This window comes from Amborella trichopoda, chromosome 4, assembly GCF_054954075.1.
Source record: "Amborella trichopoda isolate Santa Cruz 75 chromosome 4, AtrichopodaSantaCruz75HAP2 v2.0, whole genome shotgun sequence".
Classification (NCBI taxonomy): Eukaryota; Viridiplantae; Streptophyta; class Magnoliopsida; order Amborellales; family Amborellaceae; genus Amborella; species Amborella trichopoda.
The window spans coordinates 56,672,265-56,689,351 of record NC_142339.1 but is presented as its reverse complement, the minus strand read 5'-3'; the positions used below and the strand labels follow the sequence as shown (position 1 = coordinate 56,689,351).

Genomic DNA, 17,087 nt, shown 5'->3' with positions numbered 1-17,087 from the left:
ATACCTTTTTGTAATACTTCATACTCCTAAAAAAACCTTATTTAGACAAAAAAATAACCACTTAGATGAGCATTGTATGAAGGAGAAAAGGTAGAGAGAAATATTTCTCGCACGATTTCAATTTATCAGTAGTTGATCCATGGTTGCTGAGAGGGTTCTTGAGGTTTTCATCAAATTTTAGCATCCTTTAACTACTGTAGAGTTTCCTTTGAACTTCTAACAACTGTGGCGTTAATTTCACATTTAGTCTGTTATCTCGGCATTGCTTTTTTAGAGGGCATTGCAATTTCCAGCAAATCCAAACTACAAAGTGCTCAGCAGTTCGTACCTATGGATTACTGGAAAGGTCCTCGCTGATAGCCCACCTCAGCTTAGATCAGCCCTTCAAGCTCTTCTCTACAAGGCATTTCTTCTCCCACTTGAGGCAACTGAATACCATGTTGCAAGATAACCAGAAGCATTTTGAACTTCGGCCTCTCATTTCTACATTTTATGAATATCAGGACGGGACGTTCAGAATTGATCGTCTTGAATCATTACTAACTGAGGTCAGATATCTGCTCTGATTAATACTTGTTGATTTAAATTGCATGATTACCATTTTAAGATGAGAGAGATGTCATGATTACTTCTTGAAAATTGGCCATTATTATGGTTGTTCATAGAATGGAAATATATATTAAGAAAAGCCCTTTTATCTAGAAGTTAATTAATATATTCTGAAACTTCTTTTTTTTTTAATCAATCTGCATTTTATTTTTCCCGCTTTTCTGAGAAAGAAGCATATTTCTTGATCAGTTTCCTCAGAAATGTGGTTTCTGGCTATCATGGCATTCCTGCTGACAAATGCTGATCCGTTCTAAGTGTCTTTGCATTCTTTGCATCAGTCCTACAGTAGAGACCAGAGGAATCTTTGGCCAGGAGAGAACTGAAGGAAGCTGATTCTAGGATTGTTTTCAAGAACTTCTTTCCTTCACGCTGAGTGAGAAGGTAATGTCCTAGTAATTTTTCAAATCTTTCAGTCAAATGAAATAAAAAAGCTCCAAACTGTAAGTGGCATGATTAGATTATATATATTTTATCTGGGAAACTATAAGTGCTCATGAGGTTGTCATGTTGGTTTTGGGAAGATAGAGCCACACACTTGACATAGTTAACATGGTAGCTCTTTGCGTGTGTATGTGATACTCTATAATACTCTATACTAATAATAAACCTAGAATTTTCGACTCCAAAATTTTTAATGACAAAATACCATTACAATTATAAAAATTGCATTTAGAATAGGTTTTTTGAAAATTTCGTGAAGGGATATTTGTAAGTTGCTTGTAACAACTAGAATGTTTGTAACAATTTTTTGCATTGAGGCTATTAGAGAGACCATTGTTGATGTCACCCAATAAGATCAATAACTTCATAAAGAGAGGCATGATACATGTTTAATGACTTATCTTCAATACAGGATCCCCTGCCTTAAATTTCATCTGCTCGTAATCCATTCAAAGTGTTTGTTCATATGCTACGTTATGAATTTTTTCAGCTATTGTTTCACATTTTGTCTAATAAAGTGGCATCCCTTTTTTCTCTCTCCTTTTGCTTTTCTGCTATAAGCTTCCACCTGAAATGCAGGGTCAGTTTTTCAATCTACCGGTAGAAATAGCTGGAAGGCTAGCATTTCGGATTGTAGCGAGAACCATCAGATCAGCTGTTCTGTAGAGATCTCGAGTGATCAAGTGGATATTTTTTTTATAGGAATACATATATCTCAAGTGAGATGTCATCATTCTTTGTTGATTAGAGCTGCAATTTCTCTGATTGTGTGAATATATGTAAAAATAGACTTGTACCTATTCGTCAAATATTTGATTTATGAAACAAAATTATTTCTCAGGATGATTGCCAAATAGCAATTTTCCAAACACTTAGATTATACATGAGGTGATAATGTGTCTTGTTTTATGGTTATCTGTTTCTGCAGGTCGTCTTGATAATCATCAGCATAAGAATCAGAGAATCACAAAGTGTTCAAATCCAAGAATTACAAATTTAAAACCCCAAAATGACAATGTGTACATCTCTCTCTCTCTCTTTGTAGTGACAAGAGCTGAGTTGGAATTGCAGACCTAATGGTTGAGGCAAAGAGCTCCATATCACGACCCTGCTAGATGATTATTAAAGGAAAACCAAGACATTGTTCTTGCTGAATGGATGAAGGTTCATGCCACTTCATGCTCTCTCTCTCTCTCTCTCTCTCTCTCTCTCTCTTCCACTGCTGAAATGTATGAAGGCTCATGCCACTGTGTTCTCTCTCTCTCTCTCTCTCTCTGTTGAGCAATTGGGAAAGCAGGCTTAAAGTACAAACCAAATGGTTAACACAGAGCTCAATAATCAGATGCCCCTTGGCCATAACTCATAAAATAAATGGTATTTCACTGGTTTCCACTTCTACTTTGGCAAAAGATTCCAGAGCAAAACTAAAAGTCTGATTCAACTAGATAGAAGACTCTGGCTAGCATCAAAACTTTACACTGAATTTGTATTATTTTTCAACAAACAAGCAGCTCAATCCTCAAGAAAATCTTTTGATCATTTAAACATTTGAATTTTTTAACAGTTGTAATTTCAATTATGTACAGAAGCCTCACTGACCAAAGAAATGAAAAAACAAAACAATGGATGCATGCCAATTTGCACTCAATACTCATCCATATGAACATAATGACAGCACATATACATAATGAGATTAAAACAGGGGAGGAGAGAGAGAGAGACCCTGGTGGTTCCTGGAAATTAAGATAGCCTTCCATTGGATTTCTTCAAGCTTAGAACACTCTTAATTCTTTCAAGTGCCTGCTCAACCAAACAGAAAGTGTGGATTTCCTCAATAACCTAATATAAACCAGAACTTGACTTAATATGGAAAAAGTGTGAAAACAAAGAAACAAGAAATCAAAAGAAAAGAAAAAGGGCAAGCCTAAAGACGAGAGCAAATGATGCAACAGAAGGAAAATATTGGAAGGAAAAGTATATTTTGGAAGATAATAATCTTGAAATTATAACTTGGAAGATTGTTAACATGCCTCAGTTGCGATAGCTGTTGGAGTGAGAGTGGATACATCATTGTGTCCCTTTTCAGCAGCAATTTCTGCAGCAATAAACCAATGCATGATGAGTCCTTTCGTACCAAGGAGAAAGAAAGAGTACTTTTTACAAAGAGTCTTCATAGACATAAGTTATCATTCCTGTAAGCTAGTAATTTGGCCATGCATCTCTCTCTCTCTCTCTCTCTCTCTCTCACACACACACACACACACATGTGTGCACACGTGTTTGTCATGTTAAACAGAATGAAATGCATATCATCAAAGGCCATGCCCTCATTTGTGTATGGTTTTCAGAGACAATCAACAGTTGGAACTGAAATTTAGAAGGTTTCAAATATTGACGCTGTGCATTTCAGGACTTACGAAGCAAAGAAACCCTTGCATCTGCATTGGCATATGCTTCACCTCTTTCCTTGAACAATGCTGTGAGCCGTAAATAGGCCTGAGAAAGCAAGATAAGCCATGCACAATCAAATACCATCTCCTTTTATTATACCCTTAGAATCATAGAGAGAGAGAGAGAGAGAGAGAGAGAGAGAGAGAGAGAGAGAGAGAGAGAGAGAGAGAGAGAGTATGCTATGAGAAAACTGAACCACTCAACCATAGAAACCATCCAGCAAAATACATATCGGGTGCATTCAGCATGTTCAATTGAGCAATCATTTCTGTTTTTCTGGTTTTTTTTTTTCTTTTTTTTGGATAAACGATAGTGAGCTTAAAATTTTTTGCTACCTTTGTATATGCATCGCCATCTTCTTCATGCAAAAGCGGACGAGAATCTGTTCCTACTGCTGCAATTCGTTTAGCCAGAGCTTCAAGGGGCACATCCAACCACACAGTTATCCCCTGTTTCATGTATTTCCTGTAAATTCAGCGAAAAGAAAATGATAACATATATTAGTGAAATTATCAAGCTTACAATGACAAAATGGGTTCAGTTATTAACATACAATCATTGCCTCACCAGTTAACGGGCCGAATGACTGCTCCACCTCCGGTTGCAACAACCAACTGGTGCATCAGAGACAACTCCCTTAAAGCCTCACTCTGAAAAGTAAATGACCGAATCTTTAAATCAATGATCTCAGTAAAAAAATAATCTTGACATATAGTGAAGTAATTCAAGATATATTTAATTCTTGAACGAGTTCAAGAGCACGAATGAGGATTAGATCGTCCATTCTGGCCATTTAAGAAGTTATATGGAATACCCTCATATGATAAAGACGACAGAACTGAGCTTAAGATTGGCTCCAGCAAGGGAGTATCTACATTCAGTCTTGACTGCCAGGAAAGTTTTTGGGCAACAATCTTCGATGAATCCTGGGAATAGTTCCATATTCCAAACAAAGAAAAGAATGACTGCTAGTGTTTTGAAATGGAAAACTGCTTGGGTAGAAAGTCACCATAGGAAGAACATTCTGGCTCTTGGCTCAGTGGATATGGAGGTCAAACTACAACTTAACTTCACAGGTTCCACCAGGTTACCAACCCAAAATAAAAGCTGTAATTGCCAATCATATGGCACAATTTTAAATGCTGTTTAGAATCTTTAGATAATATTTTCAGTCATAGATTATAGGTGAGGCAAGAGCATATAAAAGTTCAACTTCAAAGTCAAAATGCAATTATCTCATGTAGTTGCTCACTCACTCTTATAAATGAGCTATGTAATATAAATTGATCTTAACATCGAGAAATAAAAACTATTTTGAGAAGGAATTATATTATTTAGTCATTTCTTCATATAGCTAATGGGCTTAGAAGCATTAACGTTTTTCCCTAGGGTCACCAACTAACCTTGCATCTATTAATAGAGCAAGCAGGAAGTGTCATCAGATGCTCTCTTTTGTTACAACAGCAGAAAATCTAAGGAAAGGAGAAAGGAAACCGGGATATTTACACCTAGCAACATGCCTTCCACCACACACTCCAATAAACATTCCTTTTTATATGGAAAGATAGAGTCCATGCACAATTTCTAAGGAGAATAACCATAAATGGAGCAGAGCAAAAATAGAAAAAGTTTGTCATGTGGAGAGGTTTTCCAAAGGTATCACACCCTCACAAGTTTCACACTTGCAAATTACTGTAACTTCCAACTACCATGACTGGCTACAAGGTAATAGCCGGTGGGACTGAATTAAGGAGTTCTAGACTTCTAGTGGGACATTACTGAAACCTAAGGTAATGCCAACAGTGGATTAAAGTTTCCAAACGTTGACTCCTACAACATAGATAAAATATCAAATTCGCATACTGAATAAAGGAGAAAACATCAGATGGGGCATGGGAAACATCAACTCCTAAAATCCACTTCCAGGGTGAGTTTTTTTTGTATCTAAAAAATGCTCTGGCATGTGCAATCTTTGAAGATCATTGCAGGCTAAAATCATATCATCAACATCAAAAACTTATTCACTTTGAGAAAAATGGAAGAGCCCATAAAGGTGGAACATGTGATAAATAATTTGCCATCCACCCATAGCCAACTGGTGGCATAGCAAGAGAGCCTTGTCAAGTGAAATATGCCAAGATGTGAGAACGCACTTCGATGATGACCGATAATAAATATAACCCCAGTATTGACCCCTATAACCAGTAACAATAACGTGTTTGAATCCAATCCAAAGCAGCATGCTTGACCAACACTAAAACACATTTTTCTTTTCTTTTTTTATTGAACACATGCACAACACTAACGTACAAAAAATAATGAGAGTTTGGGAATCGATCATATAAATGTTCAAACAGAAAGAATCCTAAAATGAAAGACAAGGAAACCGGTACCTGTCTATATAATTCATCACATAGGTAAACAATAAGTCAAAGCACATAAAGAACAAGTAGACTGAAACAGAAAAGAAATATCATGTGACACTATAAAAGCTTCATGAAAATAGAAGAAATACCAATTCATAAAAAATGGAATACAAAGTCACCTCATTATCTCTGAAAAAATCTTCACTATGCTCCTTGAAAATCTGAGCCACAGAAGTTCCACCAACAGCCTGCTCCACCAATTTGTCACTGCACACACTCAAGAGGCATTTAGCTACCTCATAGCCTAATTAAGGAAAAATAAACTATGATACAAGAAGAAACATCATAATACAACAATCATTTGTAATTTGATAGCAAACCTGTCAAAAAAGTAATAACCCAGTGCTTCTGACAGAATCTTGCCAACCGTGGTCTTCCCAGAGCCCATCAGGCCTGCACACAATAATAGTAATAGGAACTTAAAATAACAGTTCATTGCCCCTTCCATAACGAAATGAGCAACTTAGCAAATGGTTGCAGGGAAACTAACCGACAAGGAAAATACAACTTCCTTTCAAATGTGGAGAAACCTCTAGTGCCTTCTTCTGCAATATATTTAAAATCACCAAGTGAGTATAACGGGATTGAGGCTTAACATTGGCACCCTGTGTTGCTGAAAATACTAAGATGTAACATAACAACGAAAAAAAGTAATAAAGTACCACACCTTTATTATTAATGCCTCTTTCTCAGCAGTACCTAAGTTTTTCAGTTCCAATTCCGATGAAACTATCACAAAGTTCAACTGAAGAAGTCAATATTCAATACTACGTGATAAATCTCATGATTTTGTATGACAATGCATGACAAAAATGCCAACTATGGAATATCAGGGATATGACATACGAAATTCCAAAGGTTCAAATTATCTATCACTATACATAATATAAAACATCCACTATTAAAAACCAATGTTTCCATCCAATACTTACAACTATTGTTTTCAAACTCAGCTCGACCATGGAACTCAGCCCCTAACCTGGCCGAGTCACCTGAGCAAGTCCGAGGCAACTCACCCTAAAAAACCTCAAAAAAATGAAGAAAATTTCTAAAATTTTCAAAAAGATTAAGTGAAAAAAAAATGATATAAACAACAGAAAAACATATAATAAGGTATGCGTAAAAAGTTTCCAAAAAAAAAAAAAAAAATGGTTAAAAATCAACTTCTCAATAAATGAGAAAAATTAGAAAAGATTATTAAAAAACGTAAAACTATAAAATATAAAGAAACATAAATATAAGTCAATTATAATTGATCCAATCGATATTAAATCAATTATAAAAGAAATACAATTAATTATGTACATCTGAATTTTAGGGGGTTTTGGGCTTGACACCCTATCAAGCCCAAGTAACTCGGGCGAGTCAAAGTGGAGTTGCCCGAGCAGTCAGACATTGCTAACAGCACCATCACTGTAGAAACTGAAACATTCAACCCCTTCTATGTTTTTGTGACGATGAAGAATATACATACCAGTAAAGTTCTTGTATGAGCAAGATAGATCCCTTGCCACAAGCCTAGATTTTCTTGAGACACTTTTCAACTGAAAAGGCCCTGAAGTAGTAGACCTCTGAAATCCTCGCCGCTCTCTCCATCTCTCAGGAAACTGTAGACAATCAACATGTTTCCCTCTGCTCTTCTCAAAGTCCATCCATGGGCCACATGCTTGTAGTCTCAAAACATTAGAAGCCTCCATTTAAGCCCTATAGTACGATTAAAACACACTTCAACTCCTTTTAACATCTACACCTTTAAAAGCCAAAAAATGGCATAACCCAAATGATTAGGAAACATTTGTTCAAATTTCAGGACATAAATTAACATATAAAACCTAATTAACTTTTAAACTTCATCTAGTGCCCTTAGTTGAGCACAGACTCCTAAATTTTTGAAAAACACTGGACTGATAATGCCAGAAAACTTGCCACATACATCGAATAACCCCTAAATTGAAATGAAAGATACACTTATAACTTATAAGGGGATTTGACCACATAGCCTTTACAAATCCATCAAATGGCATAGAATACACAATATCAAGCAGATACATAGTTTCTTGAAGGGTTAGCGGAGCAATCCATTCATTACAAGTGTTTTGAAGAAGATTCTTAGCCAATGCATCAAATAGATTTGCAAAATAATTTTTAGAATAGGAGTAGCCTACAATTTAGCAGGCTCCAGATTTCACTTTAGAAAAGTGAAGAAGAGAAAAGGCACTAAATAGAAGTACATAACGAAACTTAAAGAGAATCAAATCAGACAAACATGATAGTCTCCCTAACCAACCAATCCCTTCACATATAGCTTACCTTTCAAACAGATTTCAACGTCACATAGACTTTGCAAATAACTAAGTTTAAAACATATTTTCTTATTTTCTGGCATCGACATGGAAAAAACAATATTTACATGAGAGCAACCCTAAAATTGATGAAGAGTTGCATTCTCTAATGGATTTCACACAATAGAGACCAGTAGACAGATATTAAAACACATTTAAGAGCACTAGAGCTATGAACTGGAACTACCTGAAAACAAGGGAAAGCTACGAACTGGAAGACCACATTGCATACATATATGGCTTAAATTAAGCCATGCATTTTAAAATAAAGCAAATACAACATTTTGCAGCAAGTATGTCAGTACCAAGTGAAATCAATATAGAGAAGAAAAAGCCCTAATTTCAATTAGAACTAGATTTTCAAACAGATTTCAACCAAGGAAGCCCCAGAATTTCAACCATAGCGAAGTAATCTCATTTTAAAGCTGGTATCACAATTACCTTAGCTAAAACCAGCCCCAAATTGTTACAGCAACCTCATTTCCAGATAAATAACCTCGAGTTCCATTAATAAGCAGCAAAACAAAAAATAATTCCCACTATACCAAATGAATGTGAGATTGTCAACGCAATTCAATAGTATACAAATTACAACGTTAACAAGCTCCAAGAAACCAGAAACAGTAACAGTTAAAAAGACTGCAAACACAGTTCCATCGTCACAGAGAAACAACTAAACGTACCATTAAAGAGCTCTTAAAACGCAGAAAATAAATAGAAAGAAAAAGGAGAACTTGAGCTGGACCCCAGAAACTAAAGAATCTCCATGAATATCGCAGCATCTACTCAGAAATTTATCCAGAAAAAAAAGAAGAAAAAAGTAAAATAAGAGCGAAAATCACAAGAAATGCAAAACATAATTCAAATTACCTGGATGCTCAAGCCGCTGTTTAATCCAAAAGCAAATGCAAGATTCGAAAGAATGTTACTATATATATACACGAGCGAAAACAAGGTGGAAACTTTTTAAAAAAAAAAACATTTTTTTTTTTGGAAAAATTTTATCGTTTGCGGGGTTGGTGAAGTCGCCGCGGCCGCCTAACTACCCCCGCATGGACGGTAGGTGAAGGACCTTACCCCTACCGAAATTTCGGTTAGTTTCGGTTTCGCCGAAACTTGAAATCTTAGCATGTTTTCGGTCATGGTACCCTGAATTTTTTTGTGGTTATTTACACTAATACCTCTAAATTTTGTGGAATTAAAAATATAATTTAATATATTGTAATTTGTGCTATCGGCATTGTTTTTCAAATTCTTAATTTTTTTCCCCAAAATGCTATCTTTTTTAACCAATGAGCCGGGTCTCGCCTCAGCCAAAGGACTCACCCCTCAGCCAAGGCGAGTTACTTGAGTTTGGCTTCGAGCCAAAAGGGCCTTAAAATAATTCTAAAAACTTAAGAAATTTTAAAAATAAAAATGTGTATTGAAAGTAGATTTGAATTTAAAACACTTTAAAAAGTTAAAATAAAGTTAAAAAAAGTAGAGAAAATATAGATTTTAAAAAAAAACTTATTTACAGTTTGGGATAGTTTTAAAAATCTAAACCAAAAAAAAATATCATTAAAAAACACTCACCAATCTTTGTGGCATAGGCCCAAAAGGGCCTAAAATAATTCTAAATACTTGAGAAATTTAAAAATAAAAATGTGTATTGAAAGTAGGTTTGAACTTAAAACACTTTTAAAAGTTAAAATAAAGTTTAAAAAAGCAGAGAAAATATGGATTTAAAAAAAAAAATTTATTTTTAAAATTTTGAAAAATAAAGATATAAGCATAAAATCCAACATACTGGGGGGATCGATTTTTAATTACCAAAAAAAAGATATTAACATAAATTTCCCATTTAGAAAATGAGAGCTGGGATAATTTCTAGGAAATTTGGTCTGAATATTGACCTTTGTAAGAAGTGAACCTTGCCCACCCGAAATTTCAGTAAGTTTTACCCAAGTGTTTAATAAAACTCATCAAGATCAGCCTGGATTTAGCTCCCCTATCTTTCAAGATGGTCAAACTTATGTGCTCTCTCTATCTCTTAATTTTTGATGTAAATGCAAAAAATGCTTGACATCATTGGGTTGGTGAACCAATGTCATCTTCAACGGGTTTTCTCATTGTTCAAGGGTAGCTCTTGTCATTGCGAAAATTGGAGGCTTTATGAGTCAATTTGTAGCGGGAGATATATTGTGAGAGGACTTGATACTTTCCCCTATCCAACCGTCCATTTTAAATGGATGGTTTAGATGTACTATTTTATTTTTATTTTTTTATAGAAAATGTTTTGACACCAAAATTTGGGTGTCCAATTATCTCTTGATCTCGTGCTAATAAGAAATATAAAAAAATATTCTCAATAAAATAAAATGGCTAAAATGCCCCAGAAAGTTTTAGGGGTATTTTGGTCATTTTATTTTCTCAAAAATATTTTTTTAATATTTTATTTAAGTTTACCCCATTGAGATGATGACACATACTAAATTTTGATATTCATATAGTTTAAAAATAAACTACTTATAGGAGTTAGATCTGATTAAATGGTGAGTGGCTCGCTTGATTTAAATTGGACGGCTGGATGAAGGGGGAAGTATATATCTTTTATGTTGTAGGAGAAGCATAAAAACCTTTATTGATTGAAATTGGGGGGTTTTGGACAAAACCCTAGTCACCATTTTACCCATTTTTGGGTGGTTTCATCGGCAATATCTAATTCCTATTATAGGCATATCCATAATGATGGAGTTGATAATGGATGTTGGATCTATAATTCTTTTGTAGTAGTTGAAAATGGAATTTAGTTGTTTTTCACCCATTGTAAGGTAACAATCGAGCAAATCACAGTTCCCAATAGACTCTCTCTCTCTCTCTCTCTTCTTTGAACGGTAACGTACGACTTATTATTAATTCATATGTAAAAACACAATATTACATAAAAGAAGTAACCAACAGAGAGGGAGTATGGACTCCTCCTTTAACAAGAATATCGGCATCTTCATTCGCCTCTCTATAACAATGTTGAACCGTTGCCATAGAGGTTGACAAAATGTCTCAAATTTGATAAAAAATAGTCATTAATCTCCAAGGGATTGTGGCCTTTCTCTTACTCCAGGCAATGACATTTGTCGAGTCTCATTCGATAATTCTATCCCCTTCCAAAGTGCATAGCAATTTTAAACCTTCTAATAAACCTCGTGCTTCCGCCTCATTGGCCGTTATGATACCACACAGACCCGAGTAAGACCCAAATTATTTCTGATGAGTCCACCATAGGCGACTGGTCATGAATTACCAAGTGGACTTCTATCAAAATTAAATTTGAAGGAATTCACTGATGATTGTATCCAAACACCCATAGGCACCACTGCCGAAGGATTGCTAATGATAAAACTTTTAGAAATGAAGCCACAATCCTTATGTGCAATCAATCAGCTGTAACTGCCAAAATATTCGATTTTAATGTAGACAGATCTGCACTTATACTATCAAATACTATTCTATTTCTTTTCTTCCAAACATTCCAAAGAAGGCTAACGCAAATAGATATCAAAGGATAGTTACAATCTTTGAAATATCAGGTGTAATTCATTTGTCAAGAAGAGCTTTGACATTTTGGGGCAAAGGTAATGACAGATTGAGGCATTGGTGAACCCAACCCCAAAGATAAGTAACAAAAAGACCTGAGAGGACAAGATGTTGCAAAGTTTCATCATTGGCTTTGCACATGATACATATATTGGTGATAACAAATCCCCTCTTTCTCAAGTTGTCAACAGTTGCTAATTTATCTAGACACAAGATCCATAAGAATAACTGCACTTTAAGAAGCACATGCAGTTTTTTAATCTTTAATAAACTAGCATCTAATTCTCTCTAACGATCAGAAAATAATAGGTTATAGGTTGGCTTAACTGAAAAGTCTCCCTAAGGGGTAAGATCTCAAATAAAGCTATCATCCATATTTGGAGTCAAATATGTGTAATTCAATAATTCCAATAATGTTTGATACTCCTCAATGAATCTGTCTGTACATCTTCTGTACCTACAAAAAATCTTAGTATAAACACCCCCACTAGCCTCCTTGACAGATGTTAGCGGGTTTAAAGCTTTTGAGAAAACCTCGGGGAAAAAGTATCTTAACGATTCATCTCCAATCCATTTGTCAAATCAAAAGAGAGTGGATTATCCATTCCCTACTATTTTTCGAAATTGCCGTAGATACACAGATCTCTCATAATCAATATCTCTCTAAACATGGGACAAACTTGTCTTGTTTCTTAAACCTTTAATGAGGCCAAACTTCAAATCTATTCCATATTTTTCTCTCACAGCAAACACCCATAAATACTTAGGTTGTGTCCGGATCATCCACGACAATTTTACTAAAAGTGTTGAGTTCATATATTTCAGTTTCCTAATATCCAATCTCCCCTCCTTCATTGGTCTACAAACTTTTTTCAAACTCATCAGATGAATCTCTTCTTTTTTATGTCATCTCCCCACAATAAATCTCTTCCTTCTCTCTCTCCCTATAGCTTTCATGTGACTTTCTGGGATGGTCATTCAAATTAAAGCATCTTCGAGGGAATATTGGTAGGCAGGCCCAAAATATTTTATGCTTATGCTGGAGCATTCTATCCTTTTACTTCCTTGGATAAACATCAACCTTAGTTTTAGAATCCTTAAGAATGTAACATTGTCAACACATAGAATAACCTCAAAAACGAAATTTTCACAACACACTCTCTATACACTTAAAAAAACAATGAATTGATATTGAACCGATACTATCCAATTTTTTGAGGGTGAGATCTAAGTGTTTAAAAACGTAAAATTCAAATTTTCTCTAACCATCTAGTTACTCTTACTTAGTTCTTGAAATTTTAAATTCAATAAATCCTTAGTAAATAAGTTTTATAATCTGCTCCCTAGGGAGCATATTATATGCGCTCTTTTGTCAAGGCTAAAGAAGCATTAGAGTGCCGCTTAATCACATCTTTACCTAAAGATAATGGAGATATCATTATGGTAGACTTAATTTAAAAAATAAAAATTTGAAGACCAATGTAAATGAGGGCACACCTACCGTCAGCCAACGAATAACATCTCATTCGAAATTCTCAAAAATGTTGCGATCAAACCCCATAAAGATTACTTCTTTTTTTTATGAAGTTTCCTTTTCCCAATTTCATGTCTCAAGTTTCTTTCAGCTAATTTTAGATTTTTTTTTTAAATCAGTTACTATGAATTTCATTCACCCTTGAACGATTACAAGGATGTTCAAGATGAAAAGGATGTAACCACCAATGAATGTTGATGCACACCACCTTTTGCTAAAGTATCAACTTTTATATTAGCCGCCCTAAAACAATGAGATAACTCAAAAGTACCACTACTTAAAATGAAAAAGATTTCATTGAAAATGCTGCATAATATCCAAGGTGACTTTATTTCTTCTTTTGCCGAAGCAATGACATTGCTTGAATCACCTTCAATCATCTTTTGGCTCTCGAGGTTATTTATTATCTTTAAACCTTCTAAAAGAGCTCTTGCCTCTGCTTCATTCACTAACATATGTCCACATGGTCCTGAGTAGGTGGATTTGTAATTACCCATATGATCTCTAATGGTACCACCATAACCTGTTGGGCCTGGGTTTCCAATCAAGCTTCCATCAAAGTTGAGTTTTAAGCAATTTTCTTGAAGAGCCATCCAAATAGTATTTCGAATCTGTATGTGATTATTAAGCTTAACAACTTCAGATGGATTCGAAAAAATTTGTGATTTTGGGATAAACTTGCAATCCTTATTTGTTAAAAACCATGCAGTTGTTGTTGTTAAGTTGTTAGACTTCAAAACTTCAATTTCACTTTGTGTCCTTTCAAATGTTATTCTATTTCTCTCTTTCCAATTAGTGCTCATCCATAAAGCTCTCTATAGCACAGTGCTAACTTTCGACACACCAGGGTTCATCCATGAGAGAGAATTAACTCTAGGCTTTGTGGAATCAAGATATTGAGATTCATCAACTTTCTACACCAATCCCATATGCTTAGAGTGAAAGGACAATGTAAAAGAATATGGTCGACACTTTCATTATCTCTCAAACATAGGCTACAAACATTGACAATTATGAAACCTCTCTTACGAAGGTTATCCACTGCAGAGAACTTTTTTTGAAGAGCTACCCACGAAAATAACTGAACCTTCAACGGTACCTGCAAATTCCAAATTCTTGCTAAACTACGATCAATCGCTCTGTGATTCTCCTCATGCAGCAGTCGATAGACAGACTTAACATACTCTCAAGCTCCCTTTGCATTCCGCTTTTGTGCTTTGATTTTTGAGTTTTTGAGCTTCTAGGTTATACATCAACACCCTTGTCATGATCTTTCTGCAACATTTCGGTGATAGAGTCCAGAGTGTATCCGTAATGGAGATTCATCGCATCAACAACCTTACTAACTTCTGAGGAGTGCATAACTACTGGTAACCTTTCAAGCTCATCGTGTTCTTCATCCTTTGGGGATCATCTAATAATTTTAGATTTTAATTGTAATGATATCTCCAATTCAAATTCTTATATCACTTCGTTGTGTGTCCTGGAGGGCGATTTTTGTCGACAATTGACCGACAGGATTTTATCACCCCAAGGACGAATATGAAGAAGGGGCCCAAACCCCTGGACCGGCTACCCCAGCTGCACATGTCGCTTCTACATTGGGACGTCCCATCTACTCTTTTGGAGGCTGCCTAAGTTGCACAGATTTCTCTCATTCCTTTGAAGACGGGCATCCTTGCTTCTCTACCTCCTGCAAATCTATGACTTCTCTCATTCCCTTGAAGACGGGCATCCTTGCTTCTCTACCTACTGCAAATATATGACGGGTGCAAGTGGAGCAGAGGGTGGGTGTACCCTTTATCAAAAATCATAATCCTAAATAACATTTTAGTTCATGAAAAGCCCATTGACCCTTTCAAAGTTATAAAAATGAGATTAAACCCCCTTCGACATCTATTTCATTGTTTAAATTACGTATGAGGCTATGAACCTTCCTCACCATCTGCCTCCCAATTTCCTTTGAATCCTCATATTTCTTTGATGCTGGAGAAAGGGTGAGATGCAACAAGCAACATTATCGCTTGGATGGTAAGCTGCGAATCTGCTATAATTCAACCCTTTGATTGGATGGTGGTGATCCTTATGAGCACACCGATGTGTATATATGGATTATAAGATGCATACTTTTTCTTTTACGGATGAACATTTATAATCAGGGAAAAAAAATACAATGACCATTTATTTTTTATACGAGATAGTGATATGAAATTGGGTGGTTGTATTTATTTAATTAACCAAACTCGAAGTTCAAATTTTTTTTCCAAACTTTATGACTCAACCAGCTATCAGATTTCACATTGATCTCCCTAAATCAATACCAAACGTAAATGGTCTTATTGTATATAATCCCAATTAATCGTGTTTTTGGTCAAAGGCAAGTTAAATGGCTTTTCTACCATATTCCGAAGTTAAGCTATAAAATAAGACCAAACTCAGGTCAATTCAAGCCAATAACAAGCTAAGCCAATGTATTAACAAGTCAACATAAGATGTTTTTCAAATTTACAAACATTCAGTATTTAAAAGCACGTGCCGCTGGGTTTGAAACGACTCGGTCAACTCAAGCAAGAGAAATAAATATGATAAATTAAGAATCTTAGATATTTGAAATACAAAAAAAATCTATGAATTTTCAATTTCAAATATTTTTGTTACGGATTTTTCAAATCTCTTGTTTGAAAAACTATACAAAATTCATATTTCCTTGCAATCACTTCTGTGTCGATAATTTGGTAACAAAACTTGATACAACTTCTCTCTCTAAAAGGTTAATAAACTCTCTCTCCAAAACTCAAAATTTCGTATAATGTCTAAGAAATTTGAGATAGTTTCTCTCCCTAAAATTCGATATGATTTCTCACTCTAAATGTAATATATTTTCTACCCAAAACTTAAAATTTGAAATTGTTTATCTAAAAATTTTGACATGATTTCTCTCTCTAAAAATTTTAGGTGTTTTCTCTCTTTAAAATTTAATTTAGTTTCTCTTTCTAAAATTAAGAAACTCTCTCTAAAACTTAAAACTTGAGATACTTCTCCTCTTCAATAATTTTGAGATAGATCCGCTCTCTAAATATTTTTAAATAGTTTCTCTTAAAAATATGTAGTAGTTTTTATCTCAAAGTTTAAGATACTTTCTCTCACTAAAATTTAAAATTTGACATAATTTATCTCTTAGGCTTTTGCAATAGTTTCTCTTTTTAAAGAATTTTATGTATTTTCTCTTTCTAAAATTTGATATAATTACTCTCTTAAATTTTAAAATGTCTCTCCTAAAACTTCAAATATAATCTCTCTAAAATTTAATATACTTTCTGTCACTAAAGTTTAAAATTTGAGATTTTCTCTCTCCTAAACATAAATTTTGAGATTTTCTCCCAAAAATTTTTTGAGATAGTTTCTCTCTCTAAAAATTTCAAGATAGTTTCTATTTCTAAAAATTTTTAAAGATAGTTTTTCTCTCTAATAATTTCAAGATAGTTTTTAGAATTTTTAAATATAGTTTTTAATTTTTAGATAGTTTTTAGATATAGTTTCTGAAAAAATTTACAACCTATCTTGAAATTAAAAACTATCTTGAAAATTTGTAAAAACTCTCTAAAAACTATCTTGAAAATTATTTTTTTTTTAAATTTTTAAAAATTTTAACTTCAAGATAGTTTTCAAAAATTTTCAAATTTTTAAAAAATTTTAGAGATAGTTTCT

The 17,087-nt window shown here is 34.4% G+C and overlaps 1 protein-coding gene across 4 annotated transcripts; it reads right to left on the bottom strand.

Annotated features, from left to right (window-relative positions):
• Positions 1–2,510: 2,510 nt before the first annotated feature.
• On the bottom strand, positions 2,511–9,172 carry LOC18422382 (shikimate kinase 3, chloroplastic). Of its 4 annotated transcripts, none has more exons than XM_088865900.1 (11): positions 8,711–9,172; positions 7,402–7,631; positions 6,595–6,656; positions 6,418–6,472; positions 6,248–6,320; positions 6,047–6,134; positions 4,069–4,151; positions 3,837–3,966; positions 3,468–3,546; positions 3,081–3,145; positions 2,511–2,850 (listed from the first exon to the last, which is right to left on the bottom strand). In XM_088865900.1, exons 2-11 carry the CDS (start codon positions 7,622–7,624, stop codon positions 2,791–2,793), a joined length of 918 nt encoding a protein of 305 aa, XP_088722026.1. In that variant the 5' UTR covers positions 7,625–7,631; positions 8,711–9,172; the 3' UTR covers positions 2,511–2,790. The 4 variants fall into 4 exon arrangements, with proteins under 4 accessions (XP_088722026.1, XP_020521024.2, XP_088722025.1 ...); XM_020665365.2 differs by having other exon boundaries at positions 8,953–9,172; XM_088865899.1 differs by having other exon boundaries at positions 7,402–7,677; positions 9,140–9,172.
• Between the last annotated feature and the right edge of the window lie 7,915 nt (positions 9,173–17,087).

Excerpts from the sequence above, each read along its gene's own strand:
- LOC18422382 (XM_088865900.1), bottom strand. The coding sequence starts at position 7,624 with ATGGAGGCTTCTAATGTTTTGAGACTACAAGCATGTGGCCCATGGATG. Across the intron at positions 6,657-7,401 it reads CTCATACAAGAACTTTACTG|TTTCATCGGAATTGGAACTG; the intron begins GTATGTATATTC and ends ACTTTGTGATAG. Across the intron at positions 6,321-6,417 it reads AAGTTGTATTTTCCTTGTCG|GCCTGATGGGCTCTGGGAAG; the intron begins GTTAGTTTCCCT and ends TATTGTGTGCAG.